This window comes from Hakea prostrata, chromosome 2 (assembly GCF_041222555.1).
Source record: "Hakea prostrata isolate BN-2017 chromosome 2, UWA_Hpros_2, whole genome shotgun sequence".
Taxonomy (NCBI): domain Eukaryota; kingdom Viridiplantae; phylum Streptophyta; class Magnoliopsida; order Proteales; family Proteaceae; genus Hakea; species Hakea prostrata.
This window is the reverse complement of record NC_142601.1, coordinates 31,644,673-31,668,212: the sequence shown is the minus strand read 5'-3', so window position 1 is coordinate 31,668,212 and position 23,540 is coordinate 31,644,673. Positions and strand designations below refer to the sequence as shown.

The 23,540-nt window shown below is 38.6% G+C and overlaps 1 protein-coding gene across 2 annotated transcripts in view; it reads right to left on the bottom strand.

Moving 5' to 3' along the window:
• LOC149024222 (mitochondrial Rho GTPase 1-like) overlaps nucleotides 1-22,856 on the bottom strand; it is a 49,576-nt gene extending 26,720 nt beyond the window's left edge. The window contains exons 1-7 of one of the 2 annotated variants that reach the window (XM_089144531.1): nucleotides 22,722-22,856; nucleotides 22,336-22,555; nucleotides 22,079-22,211; nucleotides 21,819-21,968; nucleotides 20,993-21,169; nucleotides 20,586-20,810; nucleotides 2,369-2,437 (exon numbers count right to left, since the gene is read on the bottom strand). In XM_089144531.1, coding sequence (XP_089000657.1) covers nucleotides 2,369-2,437; nucleotides 20,586-20,810; nucleotides 20,993-21,169; nucleotides 21,819-21,968; nucleotides 22,079-22,211; nucleotides 22,336-22,550 — 969 coding nt within the window. In that variant the 5' untranslated portion in view covers nucleotides 22,551-22,555; nucleotides 22,722-22,856. Of the gene's footprint in view, nucleotides 1-2,368; nucleotides 2,438-20,585; nucleotides 20,838-20,992; nucleotides 21,170-21,818; nucleotides 21,969-22,078; nucleotides 22,212-22,335; nucleotides 22,556-22,721 lie in introns of both variants that reach the window. The other variant, XM_089144530.1, reaches the window with a different exon arrangement.
• Nucleotides 22,857-23,540: the final 684 nt, after the last annotated feature.

The window sequence follows — 23,540 nt, the reverse complement described above, 5'->3', positions numbered from 1 at the left end:
GTAATCTAGCTAATAGTTTCCAAACTCCATGAAAACTGAAAAACTAATTATCCCATGCTAACAAAAGCCTAATCACATAATTGTAAATGAAAAGCTAAAATCCCTAACTTAAATTAGATGCATAATTAATAACAATTTTAACAAACAGGCCTGTCCACCTAAATTAAAATAAAAGACTTATTCTTAAGACGTAAAATAACTAAAGATGCATTTGTTTGACTGAATAAAGTGGGTTGGACAAAAAGTGGTGGGAGAAGTACACTATTTCCAATGAAATCCCAAAACATGGTTAGTTTGGTTCAAAGGGGTGGGAAAATTAAGGAAGCTTGTCTATTGACATGGTACCCCACCTTTTCCACCCCATCTTTGTGGAAACGGGAGGAAAATGAAAAGTGGGACCCACATTTTCAACACTTCCACAAAACCCTTTCCACCTTTCCTGTTCCCCCCACCCTACCATCAGTGAATACCACCTGTTCATTTTTCAAACCTCCTCCTATCCAATAAACAAACCGCAAGGGAGAAGGCCCACTACCTATATGACCCAGACCTAGGGCCTAGCCCAGGTATGCAATTTAATTTCCCCAAAATATGTTAAAGTTAATGAACTATAGATAGGAAATATGAAAGATTCAACACAGAAATCATGCCCTGGGCCAAAAGGGGGGAAGGTTGTGTTGTTGGTGAATAATATAACAAATGGCTGATTAATTATACCCAGATTATATTTCAGAGATGCCAATGCATCCAAAATAGGAAACTGAAGATGATGGGGGCATCACACGCCCACCCATCACTCGTTACTAAGAGGCAAAGGCAATGAACATTTCAATTTGGTTCGACTACTAGTAAAGCATCATCTGGACCATTTAGTACCATGGTCCACATAATTTTGTTATATTGGGATTTTTATTTAATTGTAAGCATGGATTAGGAAAGTTCTTTATTTCAGTTGGGATATTTGGGATGTTCTTTTCTTTCTATTTCATGAGGTTATTTAGGTAAGTTCTCTTTTATTTATTAACCAAGCACCAACTTAAGATTTCATGAAGAACTAGAAAGAAAAAAGCATCCATTGCAGCCCCCTCTTCTCTCACTGGCGGAACTGCTTCTCCCTCTCCCTCACTGGTAAGTCCCTTTCCCCTCTCTGCTCCTTGCTTTGAAAGAAATTCCCTTCTCTCCCCCCCCCCCTTCAGTCTGGCAGCCCTATTTTTCTGGTTTTGTCTTCTTCTTCTTCTCTCATCTCCTCTCCTAAATACCCAATGGCAGGGACCCCTTTTCCTGTCAACAGTTTTTCTCCCCTCACCTATCTTCTTCCTTCCCCTCTTTCCTGCATGGAAGCCTCTTCCCTATCCCTGTTCTCCCTTTTCTTTTCCTGCACAAAAGCCTTGCAGCCCCACCTTTTTCTTTCCTGCCAATTTATGTTTTCTCTCCTTCCCTTTGATTCTGCTGTCTCTTCTTTTCCTCCCTCTTCTGCAGGCCTTTCTGCCAGCATATTTCCCATATCATCTTCTTCAGTCTCTTTAGTCTCTAACCATATTTTCCTGCAGAGAAAACTCTTACAATTCCCTACAGTAGGCTTGCTTCCTTCATCTTCTTCCTCTTTGTTTTCTATTGGATATCACATTGCTTCTGTCTCAGACATTACATTTTACCTCTGTTTACAGCAGCCTCATTAAATTAACCTATATTTACAGCAGCCTCTCTCTGCATTCTCCTCTTAGCAGACCCCCCCCCCTACTGCCCCATTCTTACTGTTTTATTTTTGGAGTTGCTGCTTCTTTTTCTAGCATAACAATATTTGTTGATGACATGTTCATTGGCTTGGTTTAGGGTTTTTTTTTTTGGGACACTGGACGTAACACTTGCTTCTACATTAAATGAACGATTGATCATTATGACTTTGCTGGAATTTTATTACCTTGAATGTTAATGCCACTAATCCCCTTGCCTAGCTGCTTGGATTTGATCATATAAGACTTCTGACTTGCCCCTCGGGCCTCATAAGATATTTGCACTTTACTTATATTATTGATTGCTGAATTTTTATTCCGTACTGTTCTCTTAGTGTGAGTCTAATTATGTGCTGTGCAAGCCCCTCTACTAGTCCCCCCCTAGTGTCCTAGATAATGTGGATCCTGTATCTTGTAGAATAACCTAGTTTGGAGGGCTGTCCTACATCAGAAGAACAACTAATCCTGAAAGTCAAACCATGTAAATTTGTTAACACTACTACATTGGTGTGCCAATCAATAAAATTATCATAACCAACATCCACGTGAACTACATACAGAGACACTGCATTATGAGAGCAAATGAAATAAAACATGGCATCCTACAAAAGAATGGGGAAGAGAATAATCCATACACCATCAATGTCGAATAAGCAGAAGATTCCCTTTAGGAACTCCACAGCTTCATTTGTCAGTTCCACACTCTACAAGAAGAATTTCATTATAAGTACTTAAAATAACAACAGAAGCTTTGATACCTCATTCAAGCTTTCAAAAGTAAAGAGGCTTATTTCCACAATTTCAAGAGAACGCCGGACACCACTAGTTGATCATTCTACTATAGCACATATACTGTAAAACAAGATGGATAAATTGTAGATCTCAAGCGAACTCTTTTCCCGGGTAGGCAACAAAAGGATTTACTAATACAAGTATGTCATAAGAACATGCAACAGTAATGTGTCTATTTACATACGAACAGAAATCACTATCTAAAACAATATCGACCAGACGTCTTTGTGAGCATGAAATAGCTAGGATTTCAAAAACTTCGCTACATGTTACAATAGTAGTGTCTATTTACATATGCATGGAAATCAGCACCTAGAAGAATATAATCAGAAAGCATGTGCACGTCTCTATGAACATGAAAGAGCTAGGATCTCATGAACTGTCCCTTCTATAACAGAAAAACAAATCTCTAAGACTCTAACTAACCTAGAAGATTATCTATCAATAACCCCCCCCCCATTAAACTCCTAGAATGGAAGTCGGGGGGGGGGGGAATTTATTTTCTCCGCTGCATAGGCCCAATAAAAATAAAACAAGAACCCAAATCTCTATATATACAGACACACACCAAGTTTTCTTTTTCTTTTCTTCTTCTTTTTTTTTTTTTTTGGGGGGGGGGGGGGGGGGGAAGTCATGGTGTTTGACGATTTGTGGACCTATGGTGCCTCTAAACCAATTAATTATAGAGGTACGTATAGTGATCTAACATTATACATTTTAACAATCGATAATTGAATGTCATCTGTAAAGAACTAGTAAGCCTTGACATCTATAGTAGGGCATCTTCAAAGTCTAAATTGTGTTAACTCAATTTTGTTTTTAGTTCCAGGTGGATGGTCGTTATTTGGGACCAAGGCCTTACAAGCAAGATTTCTATCAGTTCCCTTTATTCTCTTGTAGCTACTTGATGGATCACAAATGGAAACTCATCTTTGAGTTTATTAACAATCTTCAGAATCTTTCAAGAGAAAACAAGCACAAGAGATTTCCCGGTCCCCAAAAGGAAGTTGCCTTACATTCCCATCCTAAGTAGTTGACTCATCAAGTTAAATGTACAGCTTTATAAATTTCAGAGAAATACAGTAAATAACATGAGCTAATCATTGATTACTGCTTGTTTGGGAAGTGACCTGACGCCTGACCACAAAAAGTGAAGGCAAAATGGTAACAGGAAAAGCTAATATTCAGAAGAGTTGGCTCGAGTATTGAAGACACCAATGCTTGACAGCTCCTCTCAAACCCCTAAAGGTTAAAAGGTGATCCCATGCCCACACAAAAAGAAAGGGGGCGTTAATACGAATTGAGGAAAAAAATCACCAACATGAGAAGCTTTCGATGCTTACCTCTTGGAGCTTTTGGGCATCAGACGCTCCATAAATGATGCAGATCCAACACCAAATTCGGTTCTTTTTACTAGGAACAGGCCTAGCTTGGATCATATATGTAGTGGCCTTTCATTGGATTGGTTTCATTTGTAATCAGCCAACTTAATGGACCTAAAACATGGGTACATGAGTTGTGTATGAAAATCCCAATACTTTCTTTTGCCTAGCCCTTATTAGAGTTGAAATGTATTATTTAATTAGTTTTTCTGTCTGGTCCTTGTTAGAGTTGAAACATTATTGTTCAGGGATTTAACCATGTTAGACGTATTAAAAGTGAAGATGGTAAAGTTATAGTATGTGATGAGAAAATTAAGAAGAGATGAGAAATCTAATTCTCGAGTCTACTAAACGAGCATAATTCAGGTATTTGTGACTAGGACAATTACACCATTCACCAAGACACCAATATTCGAACATATATACAGAGAATTTCGATGTTCAAAGTAAAAGAAGCTCCAAGGAAGATCATAATAGGCAAGACACAAGGTCCTGATCAAATCCCAATAGAAGTATAAAAGAGCTTAGGAACCTACAAGCTTGCTTGGTTGACTAAGTTGTTTAATAAGATTATGAGCACGAGGAAAATGCCAAATGAATGAAAGAGAAGCATTGTGGTTCCAATTTAAAACAATAACAGAGATATTCAAAATTGTAATAATTATATAGGCATTACCCTGATGAGCCATACTATAAAATACGGGAGAGAGTAATTGAAACTTATTTAAATTAATTAACCATAATCACGAAGAACCAATTTTGGCTTTTTGCCGGGAAGATCTACAAATGAAGCTATTGACCTTATTATGAGATCTATGGAAGGTATAAAGAGTGTAGGAAAGACCTTCATATGATATTTATTGACCTAGAAAAAGCTTATGATAGAGTTCCTAGAGAATCAACTTGGCAAGTACTAGAGAAAAGAAGTGTTAAGTAAATAAGTGGACATAGTTAAGGATATGTATGATGGTTCAAGGACGATTGCAAGAAAAGAAGTGGGGACAAAGTAGTGAATCCAATTACAGTTGGGCTACATCAAGGATCAACTTTAAACCCATACTTGCATGCACTTATAATGGATGAATTAACCAGAGACATTCAAGACAAGGTTCCTTGGTGTATGCTTTCGCAAATCATATTGTGTTGATAGATGAGACTCAAATGGGGATTAATAAATAACAAGTTAGAATCATGGAGAGCAACTTTGGAATCAAAAGGTTTTAAATTAAGTAGAACAAAGACATAATATCTAGTTTGTAACTTTGGTCATCATAGGGCGGATGATGAGGTGGTGAACTTGATAGTAAGGAGATTCCTCAGAGAGATTGTTTTAGATACCTTAGTTCAATCATAAATTAAAAAAGGTGACATAGATGATGATGTGTTCCAAAAAAAAGTTAAAATAAGGTGGAAGAGGTGGAGAAGTGTGTCTGGGGTCTTGGTGTAATTGACATATTCCTTTAGATAAACTCGGCATAGTAGAAATGAGGATGCTAAGATGGATAAGTGGCAAAACTAGGAAGGATAAGATAAGGAATGATCATATTAGAGTTTGTCTGGGAGTTGCTCCCATAAATAATAAGCTACAAGAAAGTCATTTGAGGTGGCACGGCCACATTCAACAGAGGCCTATAGATGCCCCTGTACAGAGCAAATAATAAATCTAAATTAAAGGAATTAGAAGAGCCAAAGGTAAACCTAAGATAACCTTAAGAGAGTGGTAAGAAAGGATATGCGTAGTTTAAGCCTTGCATCTAGCATGGCCTCCAATAGAGTTGATTGGAAGGCAAGAATCCATGTAATCAAACCCAATTTAGTTCGGGACAGGGCTTGATGATGATGGTGAGAATTACTAATGCCTCCCTGTACAATAGCTTAATTATTATATTATCCTTGCACTTTTTGAAATTACTAATCCAACCACATACTTTGCCTAAAATTACTGATGCCCCCTGTCATTAAGCTTCGTTAGTTAACTGATGATATGGCATCCTTGTATTTTTCAAGAACCCCAAAATAACCTTGATGTTTTATTAATTTTTATTCATCTTCCAACTCTTCAAAATCCAAAATCACAAGAATATAAGGGTAAAAATTAGTATTCCATAAAAATTTTCTAAATGAGGGTAATATCATTTTTTGCTTCTTAATTCCAAGGGCAGGCTAAAGGAACACTACAAATCCAACCTTTACAACTTCCTAACACCATCGAAAGTGGGGGGCCAGTAGTAGTTTCATAAGAGTAGGTGATGTAACCCCAGGAATGTAGTACAGTATTTGATTGATCAAAACAGTAGCCAAATAGGACCTTTCACTAGGAATCAAATTCAAATTTGATAGACTTAAGATGAAATAGAATTTAACTGTGAAAGAGGGCTGAAACTAGAGTGGTATTATAAGGATAATAACATAACAATACGGGCTGAATAGATATTTAAAATAGAGGCAGAACTATGATGAAGAAATTGAAAGGACAATATGAGGGAATTGAAAATAACAATATAACATCCGGGCTTCACACCGCAAAGTGGATCGATTGGATCGAATACCAACCTACCTTGATCAAACACAAGGAGTCTCCATAGAGAAGGAATGCTAACAAAGCAATTTGATTTCAATAGATAAGTTGTGTCTTCACCTCTTACATAAGTCTCTTTATATAAAATTATAAAGAGACCTTTCACAGAGAATAAAATTCTGATTTGATAGTCTTAAGATGAAACAGAATTTAAATTTGAAAGAGGGCTGAAACTATAGTGGTATTATAAAGGTAATAACATAACAATGCAGGCTGAATTATAATGAAGAAATTGAAAAGACAATATGAGGGAATTGAAAATAACAATATAACACCCGGGCTTCACACCGCAAGGTGGATCGATTGGATCGAACACCAACCTACCTTGATCATAAACAAGGAGTCTCCATAGAGAAGGAATGCTAACAAAGCAATTTGATTTCAATAGATGAGTTGTGTCTTCACCTCTTACATAAGTCTCTTTATATAGCATTCTAAAAAGACAAACATTAATGGTAACATCCAACCATTAACTAACATCACCTACCTATTAATAACTCAACTACTACCTAACTCTTGACAAAGGAAAACTCCTTTGACAATGAGTTCTTTTATTTTCAAACAACAGCCCTTTTATTGACTTTTCAAAAACTAGACTTAGGCTTAGATCTAGACTATGAAGTTCAACATAAGTGAGCTAACTTTAACCCACTAAAACAGTCCTAACCCATGAAAGCCATGGGCTGATTCAGGTGATAGCTTTAGGCCTTTGATGGGCCTGACCCAATGGGCTTCTTCTTTCTTAAATATATCTTCAATTCTGCATCACTCAGATTTTAGGGTTAGCTTCCAAGATCTTTTAATAAGGTTTCAGCCGTTGTTTAGGGCCTCTAGGGATTTCGAATAGGGTTTTCAGGGGTTAATAAGGCTGCTCGAATACTAAAACAAACCTGAAAATTCATAAAATTCAAATTTCAAGATTCAAAATTTGAGTTCTAGGGAAAAACTAGGAGCTGATCTTATGTTTCAGAATTGTTTTCAATTGATGCTTCAACAACCAAAACTAATTCTAGGGCAAAACTAGGGTTCAGTTGGGTTGAGGGATGGACTAGGGTTGCTGATCTTATGTTTCAGAATTGTTTCCTATTGATGCTTCAACAACCAGAACTAGTTTAGAGGGTTAGGCTCTAAGAAAACTCAGATTCTGCAACCTTGGAAATACTGCAACTTCCCAAGGTTGAAGATGAAGTGCAGAATTTTAGAAGTCACTAACAGAAGTAGGTTTGCAGAAAATATAATTATGACTAAGTTCGACAGGGTTGGGCAACCCTAATGGTGGTGGAATGAGTTCAATCTGGGCAAGGGATGAGGGAATCCCGGTAGGTCTAGGATCAAGTATCGCAGGAAGGAAGGGAGAGGGTGGCGACTATGGTGGTTCAGGTCTCAGGTGGGGGGAAGGGCTTGCTGATGTTGAGGAAAGGTTTGGTGATGTTTAAAACCTTACCAGTGAATAGAATATCTTGCTAGAGTTGCAGGTGGCAGCTTGAAGGAGAAGATGGAATCTCAAAATTATTGAAGACAAAGCTCGTAACCAGCCACAGGGGTCCCACAATCTATTCTTAAAACTTAATTCAATCAAATTTGAAAAACTACAATAAAACTAAGCTTATGATGAGTCCCTAGGGCGTTAATTTGGCAAATATTACAGAAAATAAGTGTTGCAAGTAAATATGTAAATATAGTTAAGGATATGTATGATGGTTCGGTGACAAGTGTAAGAACAGTGGGGGGACAAAGTAATGAATTCCCAATTACAATTGGGCTACATCAAGGATCAACTTTAAGCCCATATCATTTGCACTTGTAATGGATGAATTAACCAAAGACATTCAAGATGAGGTCCCTTGGTGTATGTTTTTTGCTGATGATATTGTGTTGATTGATGAGACTCGAGTGGGGATTAATACCAAATTAGAATCATGGAGAGTAGCTTTGAAATCAAAAGGCTTTAAACTAAGTAGAACGAAGACAAAATATCTAGTTTGTAACTTTAGTTATGATTGGTAGACGATGAGGTGGTGATACTTGATGATAAGGAGATTCCTCAGAGTGATTGTTTTAGGTACCTAGGTTCAATCATAAGTAAAAGAGGTGATTTAGAGAATGATGTTTCCCAAAGAATTAAAATAGGGTGGATGAAGTGGAGAGGTGCGTCCGGGGTCTTATGTGATCGGCATATTCCATTAAAGCTTAAAGGAAAATTTTATAGGACCATTGTTTGACCAGCTAGTAAGTACGGTGCAGAGTGTTGGGCTGTTAAAAAGAATCATATAGATAAACTCAATGTGGCAGAAATGAGGATGCTAAAATGGATGATGGCAAAACTAGGATGGATAAGATAAGGAATGATCATATTAGAGTTGGTCTGGGAATTGCTCCCATAAGTGATAAGCTTCGAGAAAGTCATTTGAGGTGGCACGGCCACGTTCAACGGAGACCTATAAATGCCCCTGTACGGAGAAGTGACATAATCCAGATTGAAGGAACTAGAAGAACTAGGGGTAGACCTAAGATAACCTTAAGAGAGGTGGTGAGAAAGGATATGCATAGCTTAGGCCTAGTATCTAGCATGGCCTCTAATAGAACTAATTGGAAGGCAAGAATCCATGTAGCCGACCCCATTTAGTTGGGACAAGGCTTATTGTTGTTGTTGTTGTTGATGTACAATAAAACTAAGCTATTTATAGCCACTCAACCCAAAGTAGACTCAAACAATGAAACTTGGTTCCAAAGTAACCAAGACTTAACAAATTAGGACATAACTAAAATAGAACTTGACTAAAACAAACCTACCCTTAAGATAAGGTTTCTAATTTAGTAAACCCTATCTTAACAAATCACACTAACAACCAGATACCAACTTTAACCCAACAACTAGGACTCTAAAACAGATTTAAACTTTAGAAATCAAATTAGGCAAGATCCTTCTAATGGTGACTCGAACCAGGGGTGGAAAATGACAATTTTGCCCTAGGTAAAATTCTGTCCTGGTTTGGGCCTTCTTCCCTAGGGCAAAATTCTGTCCCTCTGGTTTGGGCCTTCTTCCGGATAGGCCTGGGCCCTTTTCTTGACTCTTTTGGGGCTGGCTGGGGGCTGGTTACATCAGTAGGGTCTGATTAGTAATTAAGCTATGGTAGAAGGGGGCAACGATAATTATGCCTATTATTTAACAAGTCTTTATTAGAGTTGATGCATGTCATTCAAGGCTCTTATTGGATGGGTCTCCTTCATAATTGGCCAACTTAATGGACCTAGAGCATGGGAACGTGTGTTTAAGTATGAAAATCCCCAATTTTTATTTTTTTTTGTCTACTCCTTATTAGGGTTGATATATTAGTCCTCATTAGGATCTATGCGTGCTTGTATATACTTGCTAGTTTCACTTTTTACTAGCTTCCTTCATTGCTTGGTCAACAAGCAAGACCATATCTAGGATAGTTTCCTTTTTCACAAACAATATTTACTTTCTCTTCTATAATTCAGTCTAGGAAAATTTTCCTAAACCGACCTTTGACTATTTATTCTAAAGCACGGTTGTCAAGGTGACGAGGTGAGGCGACGCAAGGCAATAGATAGAGGGTAACGAAAACCAAGGCGACACCAAACAAAGCAATAATGTGTCCCCTAGGCGACAAGGCAACACCAGGTCGCCTTGACCCAAAAATGGGCCTAGGCACCAAGACAGCTATCTAGGAGCGCCTAGGTGGACGCTTTGACAAACATGTTCCAAAGTAGGAGAGGGGAAGTCTTGCTTGCACAAGATCTCTCTTCTTCCTCTCCATCATCTCTCTCATCCTTCTCTTCTCCATTTCCAGGTTCTAGACTGTTACATTGTTACATGTTGTTAGAGCTATAATCTGATCCCTGGAATCTCTTCTCATTCTGAAACCAGTCACTCTTCGAAAAGGTACTCAACTTTTGTGCTTTACAATCTTCCAACACATATCCCATTGTTAATTTTTATTTCTACTAGTCATCTTCCTCCTTTACATTGGGCATTTGTGTTTTCATTATCTACAGCTATCCTTCCAAAATCACATCATGACACTCTTTCTCACTCTGGCGGGAAGCCAGCGATAGACATTGAAATGAATTGCCTTATTATCACATAAGACATGGTACCCAACAAATTCACCTCCTGATAAGAATATCATTTGTTGCCGTAGGGTTTACACTATCAAGTACCTTCCTGATGGGTTGGCTGAGCACTCTAAAGCGCAATTGGTTGCTAAAGGCTACAGACAAACATTTGGTGTCAATTATTTACAAACCTTATCTGTTGTGGCCATGATTCTATTCAAATTCTTTTTTTTTTTTTGCTACCAACCTTGAATGGCCTCTATATCAGACTATCAGTCCGACTGAAGAATTCATTTCTCTATAGAGATCTTAGGGAAGAAGAAATGGAGCAACCTCACAGGTGTTTTGCTCAGGGGAGGTGTCAGAAAGGTTTGCTAGCTTCATAAGGCTATCTATGGGCTAAAACAGTCTCTATGAGCATGGTTTGACAAGTTTAGCTCCATTATTACTGTAGTTGTTCACAATGCTACTTTGACCATTATGTAGGTGACATTATCATATCTGGCAGCGATTCTACTAGCGTAGCTCAAGTTAAATCTTTCTTCACCATGCATTTTCAAATGAAGGATCTGGGCTAACTTCAGTACTTTCTAGGAATAGAAGTACTGCAGAGCAAGAAGGGGATTAACTTGTCCACAGAAAGTACGTTCTTGATTGACTAACTGATACAGGGTTTCTTGCATCCAAACCTGCAGCTATTCCAATGTATCCTCCTCAGAAGTTTGGCTCCACTGAAGATGAAGATTTAGATGATCGCCAACAGTACAAGCACCTTATAGGCAAGGTAATTTATCTTATTGTGACAAGACCAGACATAGGATATAGGCAAGGTAATTTATCTTATCTCGACAAGACCAGACATCTTCTATGCTGTCAGCATTATAAGCCAGTTCATACATTCTTGCAAGAAAATACACTAGGAGGTGGTTTGCTACGTCTTGAGATATCTTCACAGAGACCAGGAAAGGAACTCATCCACCACCTTCATCACCATATCAATATTACTGTTTTTTCTGATGCTGATTTGGCAAGGGCTGATGGTGACTGACAGTCAATTACTGAATACTGCACCCTTGTTGGTGGAGAATCTGGTAAGTTTGCAAATTAGGAAGCAATCCACTGTTACAACATCAAGTGCAAAACCTGAATATGAAGCCATGGCTAAAACCATTTAAAACATAGTTCCCTAGATGAGACTGTAAAAAAGCTGAATACTCAATTGACTCAACCATTACTACATGAGCATTTCAGAATAAGCCATGGCTCAAACCACTATTGAACTTAAGTGCAGTTGATTCCTCCTTGAGCTAGGAAGGCTAGTCACTCAACCCATGAAGTTGTTCTAGGACAATCTAATTACGATCTATTGCTAGTAACCCTGTCTTCCATATGCGCACTAAAAACATCAAGGTCAATTACCACTTTGTTAGAGACGTTCTCAAGAAGAATATTGTCACTCCATTTGTAAAAACCGCAGAGCAGTTGGTGAATGGGTGTTGCAAGCTACGCATGAGTGGTTTGTACATACCAGCTTAAGGAGAAGTGTTACAAGTCATAGGCTTGTTAGCCTGTACTTGCTAGTATTTACTTTTTACTAGCTTCCCTTTCCCCTTTGCTTGTTGAAAGATCATATCTAGGATAGTTTCCTTTTTTACAAGATCCCCTTTTCCAAATAATATGTACTTTCTGTTTTCTGTGATCAGTTGAGGAAAGATATCCTAAACTGATACTTTGATCATTATTCTACAAAGTGGAAGAGGAGTCTAGCTTGCACAAGAGAGATTCCTCTCTCCATTGTCTCTCAAATTCTTCTCTTCTCGGTTTTTCTGTTTGTAGGTTTCTAAACTGTTATATATTGTCACAAAGTAGAGTCATAGGTTTAGTAGGTTTTTGAGTTCAATTTCTGTTTAGAGTTTCTTTTCTATTTCAATTATGAGCTATGAGGCTGTTTAACCCTATTTATACCCCTATAGGTAGGGATAAAGACACCTTTGATTATATGATGAAATTTCTCAACTTTATTACACAGTCCTATCGTCTCTTTATTGTTCTCAATTAGAATGGTGTTTTTGGTAAGATGTCTCCAACATGTTTGACAAAAGGTTCTTTGTGAAGTCAAGTGATGCAGAATTGAAGACACATTCAAGAAAGAAGAAGCCCATCAAATGCCTAAAGCTATCACCTAAATCAGCCCATGCTTTCATGGGCTAGGACTGTTTTAATGGATTAAAGTTAACCCACATATTTTTATCTCCATGGTCTAGACCTAATCCCAAGTCTAGTTCTTGAGAAGTCAATAAAAGAGGTTGTATTTTAAAATAAAAGAACTCATAGTCAAAAGAGTTTTCTTTTGTCAAGAGTTAGGTAGTAGTTGAGTTATTAATAGGTAGGTAGTGTTAGCTAGTGGTTGGATTTTACAATTAATGTTATGTCTCCTTAAAATGCTATATAGAGAGATTTTTGTAAAAGAGGCTGGAAACAACTCAACACTCAACTTTGAAATAAAATTGCTCGTTAGTTATTTCCTCTTTGAAGAATCCTTGTGTTTGATCAAGGAAGATTGGCGTTCGATCCAATCGATCCACCTTGCGGTGTAAAGCCCGGGTGTACTCTGTTGTTCTTATTTTTCTCTCAATTCTCTTGCATTGTTTCTTCCATGTATTCATCATAGTTCTGCCCCTGTTTTGAAAACCTATTCAGTCCATATTATTAAAGCTAATATCCCTGTAGTACTAATCCAGTTCTCAGCCTAGCTTCATATCTGAATTTTGTTTATCTTAAATCTATTAAATCTGAAATTATTCCCTGTGATAGATAATATTTGGCTATTGTTTTGATCAATCAAATACAATACTACATTATTTGGTATCAAAGCCATGACAAGGGGTGAAAATTCTAGACCATTAAGTCCAACTAATCCTATGCCGGCAATGATGGAGATGTTTCAACAACTGAGCAACCAAATCACTACAAACCAGAAGCAAATGGACAAGAGGCTCTCAAAAATGGAGGCCAAAGTTGCCACCTCCACTCATGCTCCTCACCTTCCACTTGGTGAAGAATCCCAGCCAGCTCATTCTATAGCCAATTTTCCTACTCGGAGAATATATCGGAGAGGACCCCAAAGGATTCCAGTTGTGCAACCAACTTTTGGGGAGCACCTACGAAGGTATTTCAATGGAGAACAACCTACATTCAATAGGCATGTGGGTGACTCTCACAAGGTTAAGCTTGAACTCAAAGAATACTTGAGTAAGCATGATCCTCAAGTGTTTTATGATTGGTTGCAGCATTGGATGACTATTTTGATTGGTATGAACTATCAAAGGTACAAAAGATGAAGCTAGCACGTACCAACCTAGTTGGAGTTGCACGTGAATGGTGGAGAACTCATGAATATAAGTTGGAAGATCGTGGTACAGCGACTACTCCATGGGAGGAAATGAAGGAAGAACTGAGAGAAAAGTACTTGTCATCTACTTTTTTATTGCAACTACAAGACAAGTTAAATTCTCTTCGTCAAGGGAACTTCTCAGTTGCAGAATATATGGAACAATTTGACTCTCTTTCTTCTCATATAGGAATTCAAGAGAGGGGATCCAAATCTTGTCAGGTTTCAGATTGGGTTCACGGCCTGAAATCAATAGGGCCATTGGCGTTGTAGATGTAGAGAATGTGGGACTGTTTTGAGAAAGCCCTACGTGCGGAAGAACTCTTGGCATCCAACAACAAAAGGTTTGAATACCAAGCCAGGGAGGTTAGGCGAAATTTTTCAGCACCAAAACCTACTACAACAACCCCTACTCAACCCACATTTCCTACCCGACAAGAAATGGGCAAGGCTCTTATGACTAGTGGTAGCCAAGCACAATGTTTTCATTGTCAAGAAGTTGGATATGCTAAATATTGCCCACACCATCAAAAGATTAATGTTGTTGTTGAGATTGAATTCAACAAAGGGAGAAGATCCTGATCTATTCCCATACCCGCTCGACGATGGTGACTATGATGGAGATGCATATGATGAGGATGATGTTAGTAGATGTGATGCTTATGATATTTATATAGTAAGCCGCATCTTGGTGGCTGAAACCAAAGGAGAGAATTGGACGTTGCAATTGTACCTTCTAAAGCCATATAAAGTCAGAGATAATACCGCTTTGGTGATAGTTGACAATGGGAGCTATGTCAACGTTACTTCAAACACCCTTGCGAAAAAAGCAAACTTGAAGGTGGAGAAGCACCCTCAACCACATCGAGCATCCTTGCTGACTGGGAATACTCTAGAGGTAAATCACAGTGTTCCGTACCACTGAAGATCCATCGATACAAGGAAGAGGTCATGTAATCCCTATGCATCTTACTGATGTTCTATTTGGTCGACCATAGATGTATGATAATGATGTTATGGTCGGGGGGAAGAAAAATCAATGTGTATTCAAGTTTAAAGGACTTCACACTGTCTTCCACTCAGTCAATGTCCTGGCTGAAATGTGTCAACAGAGGTCCCTGAGGACCAATGAAGCACAAAAGTTGTTGTCCATACCGCAAAAGAAGCTGTTGGTTGTTCCTCACAGGGAGTTCATTCACACTAGCCATGATATAGGATTGGCATTGGCCCTTGTTACAAGGGAAGTCACCCCTCCACCTAAGGTGACATTCCTCCACCCATCAAAGAGTTACTTTCTAATTTTTTTGATGTGGTTCCTAATGAGCTACCTCCTATGCACGATATTCAACATGCCATTGATTTGGTACCGGGTTCGGTAAACCTACCAGCTTATCACATTAGCCCAACAGAGCACAACGAACTCAAACGATAGGTGAATGAGTTGCTACATAAAGAATTCATTCAAGAGAGCTTAATTCCATGTGTTGTACTAGCATTACTCACTCCAAAGAAGGATGGCTCATGGCGCATGTGTGTGGACAATAGAGCAATCAAAAAGATTACAGTCAAGTATAGGTTTCCCATACCGCGCCTTGATGACATGTTAGACATGTTATCCGGGACTAAGATCTTTTCTAAATTGGATCTTAGAAGTGGCTATCAATATTCGTATTCAGCCTGGAGACGAGTGGAAGACTGCCTTCAAGACCAAGGATGGACCATTTGACTGAAAAGTCATGCCTTTTGGTCTGACGAATGCACCTAGCACATTCATGAGGGTGATGAAACAGGTACTCCGTCCTTTTATTGGTCGATTTTTTGTCGTATACTTTTTTGATATATTGATTTACAACAATCATCCAAATGATCACATCGATAATCTACGGCAAGTCTTAAGAGTGTTGTGCTATAAGAAGCTATAGATCAATCTCAAGAAATGCTCATTTATGTTGCCAAAGGTTATGTTCCTTGGTTTTATTGTCTCATCACAAGGGGTTGAAGCTGATCCAAAGAGATAAAAAGTATAACAATTAGCCTACACCAAAGACAATCACCGAGGTCCCTAGTTTTCATGGACTTGCATCGTTTTATGGGAGATTCAATCAGAACTTTAGTGCAATCATGGCACCTATTACCGAGTGTTTGAAACAAGGCAAAGGCAAGTTCAAGTGGACAGCAGCGGCAACCAAAGCCTTTCATCTTATCAAGCAAAAGATGACTCGCCTTCCAGATTTTGACCATAAATTTGAGATAGCAACTGATGCCTCACATATTTGACTAAAAGGTGTATTGATGCAAGGAGGGCACCCCATCGTTTTCTATAGCGAGAAACTCAATGATGCCAAGCGATGCTATTCGACATATGATATGGAGCTCTATGTTGTTGTCCAGGTGTTATGTCATTCGAGACATTATCTCATCGGCAAAGAGTTCATTCTCTATACCGATCATGAGGCCCTCAAGTATCTACATTCACAGAAGTCGATTAGCAACAACCACGCTAAATGGGTTGCTTACCTACAAGAGTTAGCATTCGCAATGAAGTACAAAGTAGGAAAGGAGAATACAGTGGTTGATGCATTGAGCCGAAAAGTACTTACTCTTAGAATATTCTCAAAACATGCAGTTAGCATTGATCAGATATGCGATGAGTATGCATCTGATGAAGATTTAGACATGCCATACAAGGAGTTACAACAAGGCAAGCAGCATCATAAATACTCACTTCCCGATGGGTATTTGCTTTTGGGAACTCGGTTATGCATTCCAAATTCTTCCCTACGACATCACACCATACGGGAGTTACATGGCGGAGGTTTGGGAGGTCATTTTGGTAGGGATAAAACTATCATACAAGTTACCGATAGGTATTATTGGCCTCATATTGCAAAGGATGCTGATCATGTAAACAAGAGATGGAAAGCCTGTCAGCTAGCCAAGGGAACCAAGCAAAATACAGGTTTGTACTCACCATTACCAGTTCCTCATACACCTTGGATTGATATTAGTATGAATTTTGTACTTGGACTACCCTCAACAAAAAAGCGATACGACTCCATCATGGTTGTGGTTGACCGATTCTCAAAGATGGCTCACTTTATGCCATGTCGCAAGACCTTTGATGCATCTCACATTGCAAAGATATTCTTTAAGGAGGTTGTACAACTATATGGGCTACCTACAAATTAGCATTGTCTCAAATCATGACATCAAGTTCATGAGCTACTTTTGGAAGACATTGTGGCTGAAAACTAACACAAAGTTATAGTTTTCAACCGCATTCCATCCACAAACTAACGGACAAACAGAGGTGGTGAATCAAAGCTTGGGAACTTACTGAGGTGTTTGGTTCGTGATTATCAAAAGACATGGCCGTCCATACTTGACATAGCTAAGTTTGTTTACAACAACTCAGTTAATCATACGACAGGTCGTACTCCATTTGAGATTCTACTTAGAGTTCAACCCCAACGGCCTAGACCTCGTCCCACTACCATCACAAGCACACATGAGTATTAAGGCTAACAAGTTTCTGCGCCATATCACTGAGGTACATGTTGATGTTCACTGAAGAATAACTCACAGCAATGATGTCTACAAGGCTACAACAGATCGTCATCGACATCCAACGATATGTGGAGTTTCAACAAGGAGACATGGTGATGGTTCATGTCAATCCAGAAAGATTCCAACTTGGGGTCAACAATAAACTTCATCCAAAGAAGATGGGACCATACAAGGTGATGAAACACATTGGACCAAATGCTTATGTACTCAAGCTACCAGAAGAAATGTACATAAGAAATGTCTTCAACGTGGTTGACTTACATCTTTATGTAGGACACCACTCTAATGATGGAGACACTGAACAAATGTTAAGGTTGCCCCAACTCAAGCCACCAATCACTTACATCATTGAGGAGGTTTTGGATGACTCTTACAAAACCACTCGTCGTGGCACTGGATACCATGCTTTCCTCGTCAAATGAAAGAATCGTCCACGACATGATAGTATTTGGATTCATGCTGACGATTTCAAGAAACTTGATCCTAATTTGTATAAACGTTACACATCATTTATTTATTCGTCGGAGACAAATGTTTTCAAGCCGGGGAGAGTTGATGCAGAATTGAAGACATATTTAAGAAAGAAGAAGTCCATTGGGTCAGGCCCATCAAAGGCCTAAAGCTATCATCCAAATCAGCCCATGGCTTTCATGGGCTAGGACTATTTTAGTGGGTTAAAGTTAACCCACATATTTTTATCTCCATGGTGTAGACCTAAGCCCAAGTCTAGTTCTTGAAAAGTCAATAAAAGAAGTTGTACTTTGAAATAAAAGAACTCATTGTCAAAGGAGTTTTCCTTTGTTAAGAGTTAGGTAGTAGTTGTGTTATTAATAGGTAGGTAATGTTAGCTAGTGGTTGGATTTTACAATTAATGTTATGTCTCTTTAAAATACTATATAGAGAGATTTGTGTAAGAGGGTGAGGAAACAACTCAACACTCAACTTTGAAATCAAATTGTTTGTTAAGTATTTCCTCTTTGAAGAATCCTTGTGTTTGATCAAGATTGGTGTTCAATCCAATCGATCCACCTTGTGGTGTAAAGCCCGGGTGTACTTTGTTGTTCTTATTTTTCTCTCAATTCTCTTATATTGCTCCTTCCATGTCTTCTTCATAATTCTACCCCTGTTTTGAAGACCTATTTAGTCCATATTATTAAGTTAATATCCTTGTACTACCACTCCAGTTTTCAGCCTACCTTCATGTCTGAATTCTGTTTATCTTAAGTCTATTACATCTGAAATTATTCCCTGTGAAAGATCCTATTTGGTTCCTGTTTTGATCAATCAAATACAATACTACATTATCAAGCAAGGATGGCTGTCCACCTACATAAGCTACTCCAGCTCCTCCATAATCAAGAAAAGGCTCCCCATCCCCCTTAAGGCTCCTCCATAATCCAGTTTTCAGCCTACCTTCATATCTGAATTCTGTTTATCTTAAGTCTATTACATCTGAAATTATTCCCTGTGAAAGATTCTATTTGGTTCCTGTTTTGATCAATCATACAATACTACATTATCAAGCAAGGATGGTTGTCCACCTACATAAGCTACTCCAGCTCCTCCATAATCAAGACAAGGCTCCCCATCCCCCTTCGAAAACCACCTCTTTTAATTTTATTATTTAATTTTTCGGACTTCCTAAAACAAGAAACTTCATATCTTCAAATTTAGCCATCCAAACCCAACCAAACTTGGAGGATCCCACCTCCCTATCATTCCCCATATTAATCCCAAGTTTTAACCCATTCCGACATCCCTAACCCAAAAAACCAGCAAGATTCTTGAATTGTGTACTTCTTAAAACCCTGAGAACAAAAACTTATATCTAACCCAATGTACCCATTGGATCATCCCCGACATCATTATCTATATTCTCCCCAAGTTTTATTCCATTCTGAAAACTAAACTCTAGAGGTTTACCCCATACTTTCCTAATTTGAACACATATTTTGAAACTACTTGAAACCTTACATACTTGAAGCCTAACTTAACCAATGAGAAGCCCTAGTACATTAAGCATATCCATCGTTAGCAGCAAAATATTCCCATCACAGCACGCATCACAATAACCTCCCACAGCCCACAACCAAAATTTCAAGAAACTCTTTCTTGGTCCCTTTCAAGTTAGTTTCATTGAAAAGATCTTCGTTAACTGGCAGTCATTCATTTGAGGCTACATCAATATGTTGATCTTCATATCTTAGATGATTCAGCGCCTTCAGTTGGCTCATGCTCAAACTATGATTGAAGTACCAGTGAATTTAGAAATTTCTTTCCAGCACACAGAAGAGGATAGACAATATTTCAAGCAACTCAGATCATCACATGCCTGACGTTGATGAAAGTTTAGTCTAATATTCACATCTTTTATCTTGCTGATTAGCATGCAAACATCCTGTTATGCTTCTTCCTCAGCCCCATCTAAACCTACAAACTTATTTAAGTCAAGAAAAGTTTTTTACGCAGCATAGCAACTAATTATTTCCAAGTCCAAACAACAATCTCATGCACAAAAAAAGGGCTGTCACATGTGTCAAACTGGATCTAGTCCCACATGCCTTATCAAGGTCTAAGAGAATATTTTTTACATTCTCAGAGTCTGCAAATAATACACAATTATTCAAATTAACACTACAATCCCTGTATTTGACCAATGGAAAAAATCTGGGTCCAAACCCGTTGAAACCATTGAGATATCTTGGCTTCTCGCAAAAAGCCTTAATTTTGCTAACATCAATTCTCAGGGAAAATTCATTTCAGTTGTCACCAACATATGTCTAGGAGGGTTAATCTTCAAAACCAAGTGCAAGAGTTTGAGATACACATAAAATTATAACCAATATATTAATCCTAATATTAAAACTGACATACTTTTATATGACCCATTTTTCTTGGGGGGGGGAAATCAAAGTTAAAAAAAAAAATTATTTTCGGGGGGGGGGGGGTGGGGTGGGGAGAAGCAACCTAAACTCCAACATATCTTCAAGTTTTTACAGCCAAACAACATTTCAGCAAATTCTTTTATCATTTGTGGTAAATATTTTCATTGAGAAAAATACCTGATCAGAATTTCGTTTAATTGGGACTGGAAGTAGATCATCTCTGAGTTTAAGATCATTATTGTATCCAAATTTCCTCAAGACAGTCCATGTTGTCTCAAGGCGACCTTTTTCTATAAATAGCGCATGCAGAAAAAGGAATCCTGTCAAGGTAAGACCACGACTGTTGACCCCTTCAGACAGTTTCTCCTGTACAACCCTCTTAACGCCAACTATTTCAGATGGCTGCAGTGGAGCATTAAAACATTTAACCTGTTTATAGGGGAAAAAGAAAAAAAAAGATACTCCAAAATTGAGAATCATAAATAGTTGCCTTGCACCCCAACTACTAAAACACATGCAAGAAAAATACACATTTGTATATAGGTAGATACAAATACAAATATGGTAAAAGAGAATAAGAAAACCTGGAAATCATTTAATTCTGCATCACTGAGAGCTCCGTCCCTGTCATTGTCACATAGAATAAATATCCGTTTCAATGCCCTCACGCATCGAGGCTTCAAAGTCTGAGTTTCTTGATCAAATAGTGGGCTTGTTGGATGGAGAACTGCCTTTTGAGCATAATAGAAAACCTCTGGGACCTGCGAGCAGATGAACTAACTTAATACCAACTGAAACAGGAGACTGTAGCATTAGGTATCACATGCTGGCCACAAGTTGGCCAATGTTAAATGTCAATAGTAAATAAAGCACAAACACATGCAGAAATGGCAAGAAACCAAAGAAACGCATTAAATGAAAGGGAGCATTACAATCTAACTTTAAAGGAGATCAGCAGATCAAGTGTGTAGCAACCTCAGGCTACAAGTGTAGGGGCAGGCAACCAAAGGCTATACCTGTTGACAACCTGTCACTAGGAAGATTGAGTCTTAAAGCTCAATTGAGATTAACTAGGCTAGAAATACTTGATTCCTCAATAAAGCTCAACACACATTGTAATAGTAAAGTTGCCAACCAAACAGAAAAATATATTTACATTTTCTGATAAATTGCATAGAAGCCCATAATGGTATCAACTCTTGTCTTTTTCATATGTGGCTTTGAATTAAATATTTATCCAAAAACTACTACAGGTTGCAATGCTTGAACCCTATTCGAGTTTGCCAATAACGAATGGATCAGTGCTATTAAAATAGAATACTGATGCCCAAATAATTCCTACTGAACTAATAAAAACTAAGGGAACATGGGAAAGATCAATAAATCAGAAGAAAATAAATTACACCATACCTGAATTAAGTTGAGTGCCGAACATTCTATACAAGTCTCTATCTCTCTAAATTGCTGCATGATTGGTGACATCACCTGTTCCAAGCTCACAGTTTGTTGATCATCACGTAAATCCAGCTTGCAACCGACCACAATCACCGGCACCTTCACCTGTACTTCTCCCCATACAGAAAGGGGGCGCAATTAATACATGTGCATAGAACAATGCAATAACACTAATCAATACAGAGCCAAAAGAAGAAACCAGAAACATGCTGAACCTCTAGTCGACGAAGTTCTGGCAGCCAAAATGTACTAAGTCGCTCAAGCGTTGCAGGATCATCACATGCATAAGTTAATACCACAGCATCAGCCTTCTTCAATTCTTCAGCAAGCTTATTTCGATTCTCCAGGCTAACGGAACAACAAGAATAAAATTCCGAAAACGTCAAATCAAATACCGGGAAAAAAATGAATTGCAACAAGGATACAACCCAACCCAACCCAATCCAACAGAGAAGAACCTAAATTTTGAAACCTGGACGAAGTGTCAATGATCACAAGCGGTACGCGGTCGGGATAGTAGTCCGCTGGCAGCCGTGTTGGAGGCAACAGAGGCGGAACGTTGCTAGGAAACGCTTCAGCGGCAGCTGTAACAATCAGACTCGACTTTCCAGTTCCACGGTCTCCAACCACAACGACACGAACACTGCTTGGAGAAAGTGAACTAGCATTCCCGTCTGAACCCGCCATTGGAGCTGGAGAGAACACAAAAGAACAAAAAGCAGACAGAATTACAATTACGACTGCGTAGTTACTCCAAATTAATAGGTAACTATATATTCAAATACGCAAACAAGTCACTGAATGATGAAAACCCTAGCTATGAAGAGTAATTGACCGGAACCGAAGGGAGAAATGAACCTGATTCTAGTGCTTAGACACTCTGGATTTCTCGACAATAAAGAAACCGCCGAAACCCTAATTCTGGGTGCTGGACGTGCTGGAACTTAGATGAGACCTTGAAGAGCGCGTTTGGCAACGGGCGAAAGGAAAATGTTTTCCACCTTTTTCTCTCTCTTTTTTTCTTCTATACTTCTACTTTTCTTTTTCTTTTCTTTTCTTTTTCTTTTTTTTCATTTTACTCGATGGTCCACTAAAGTGGGTGAAATTGTAGGCACCTCCCCTTGATGGCCAAATAAACCCGTGGTCCATTTCAAAATTACTAATTATTCACACTTAGAAATTGGCCTCTATTAAGTAATTCAAACTTTGAAAGGGAACTAAGGAAAATGTTCTTAAAGTGTAGTGTTATGATCAAATTACCCCAATTGTCACTCACACTCTCCCTTAGGTAGGTGAACAGATTCCCCTCTCACAAAATCAACTACCACACCTGACACCCTTGGCAACCACCATTGTCATTCATTGCTAATATCCAAATGGAGATAATGATGAAGGTTTATGGTTGCAAAGAATGCTTCGTGAAAATCGCCTCGAAGAAGAGTATGGTTCCCTTGTGAGTGAAGGCAGAGCAAACTTGGCCAAGGGGTAAATCCCTCTCTCTAATACTGAAGCTAGCACCTCATGTCACACCCCACCCGCCGGTCTCGGTTACCTGCTCGACAACCCATGGGTGCAATCTATGACACCCAGCCCAAATCTAGCCCGGAAACTCGATCTGTTTTGGGTGAAGTAGGGTTTGTTTAATGTTGACTTTGAAGTTTGACCGTGATTTCAGTT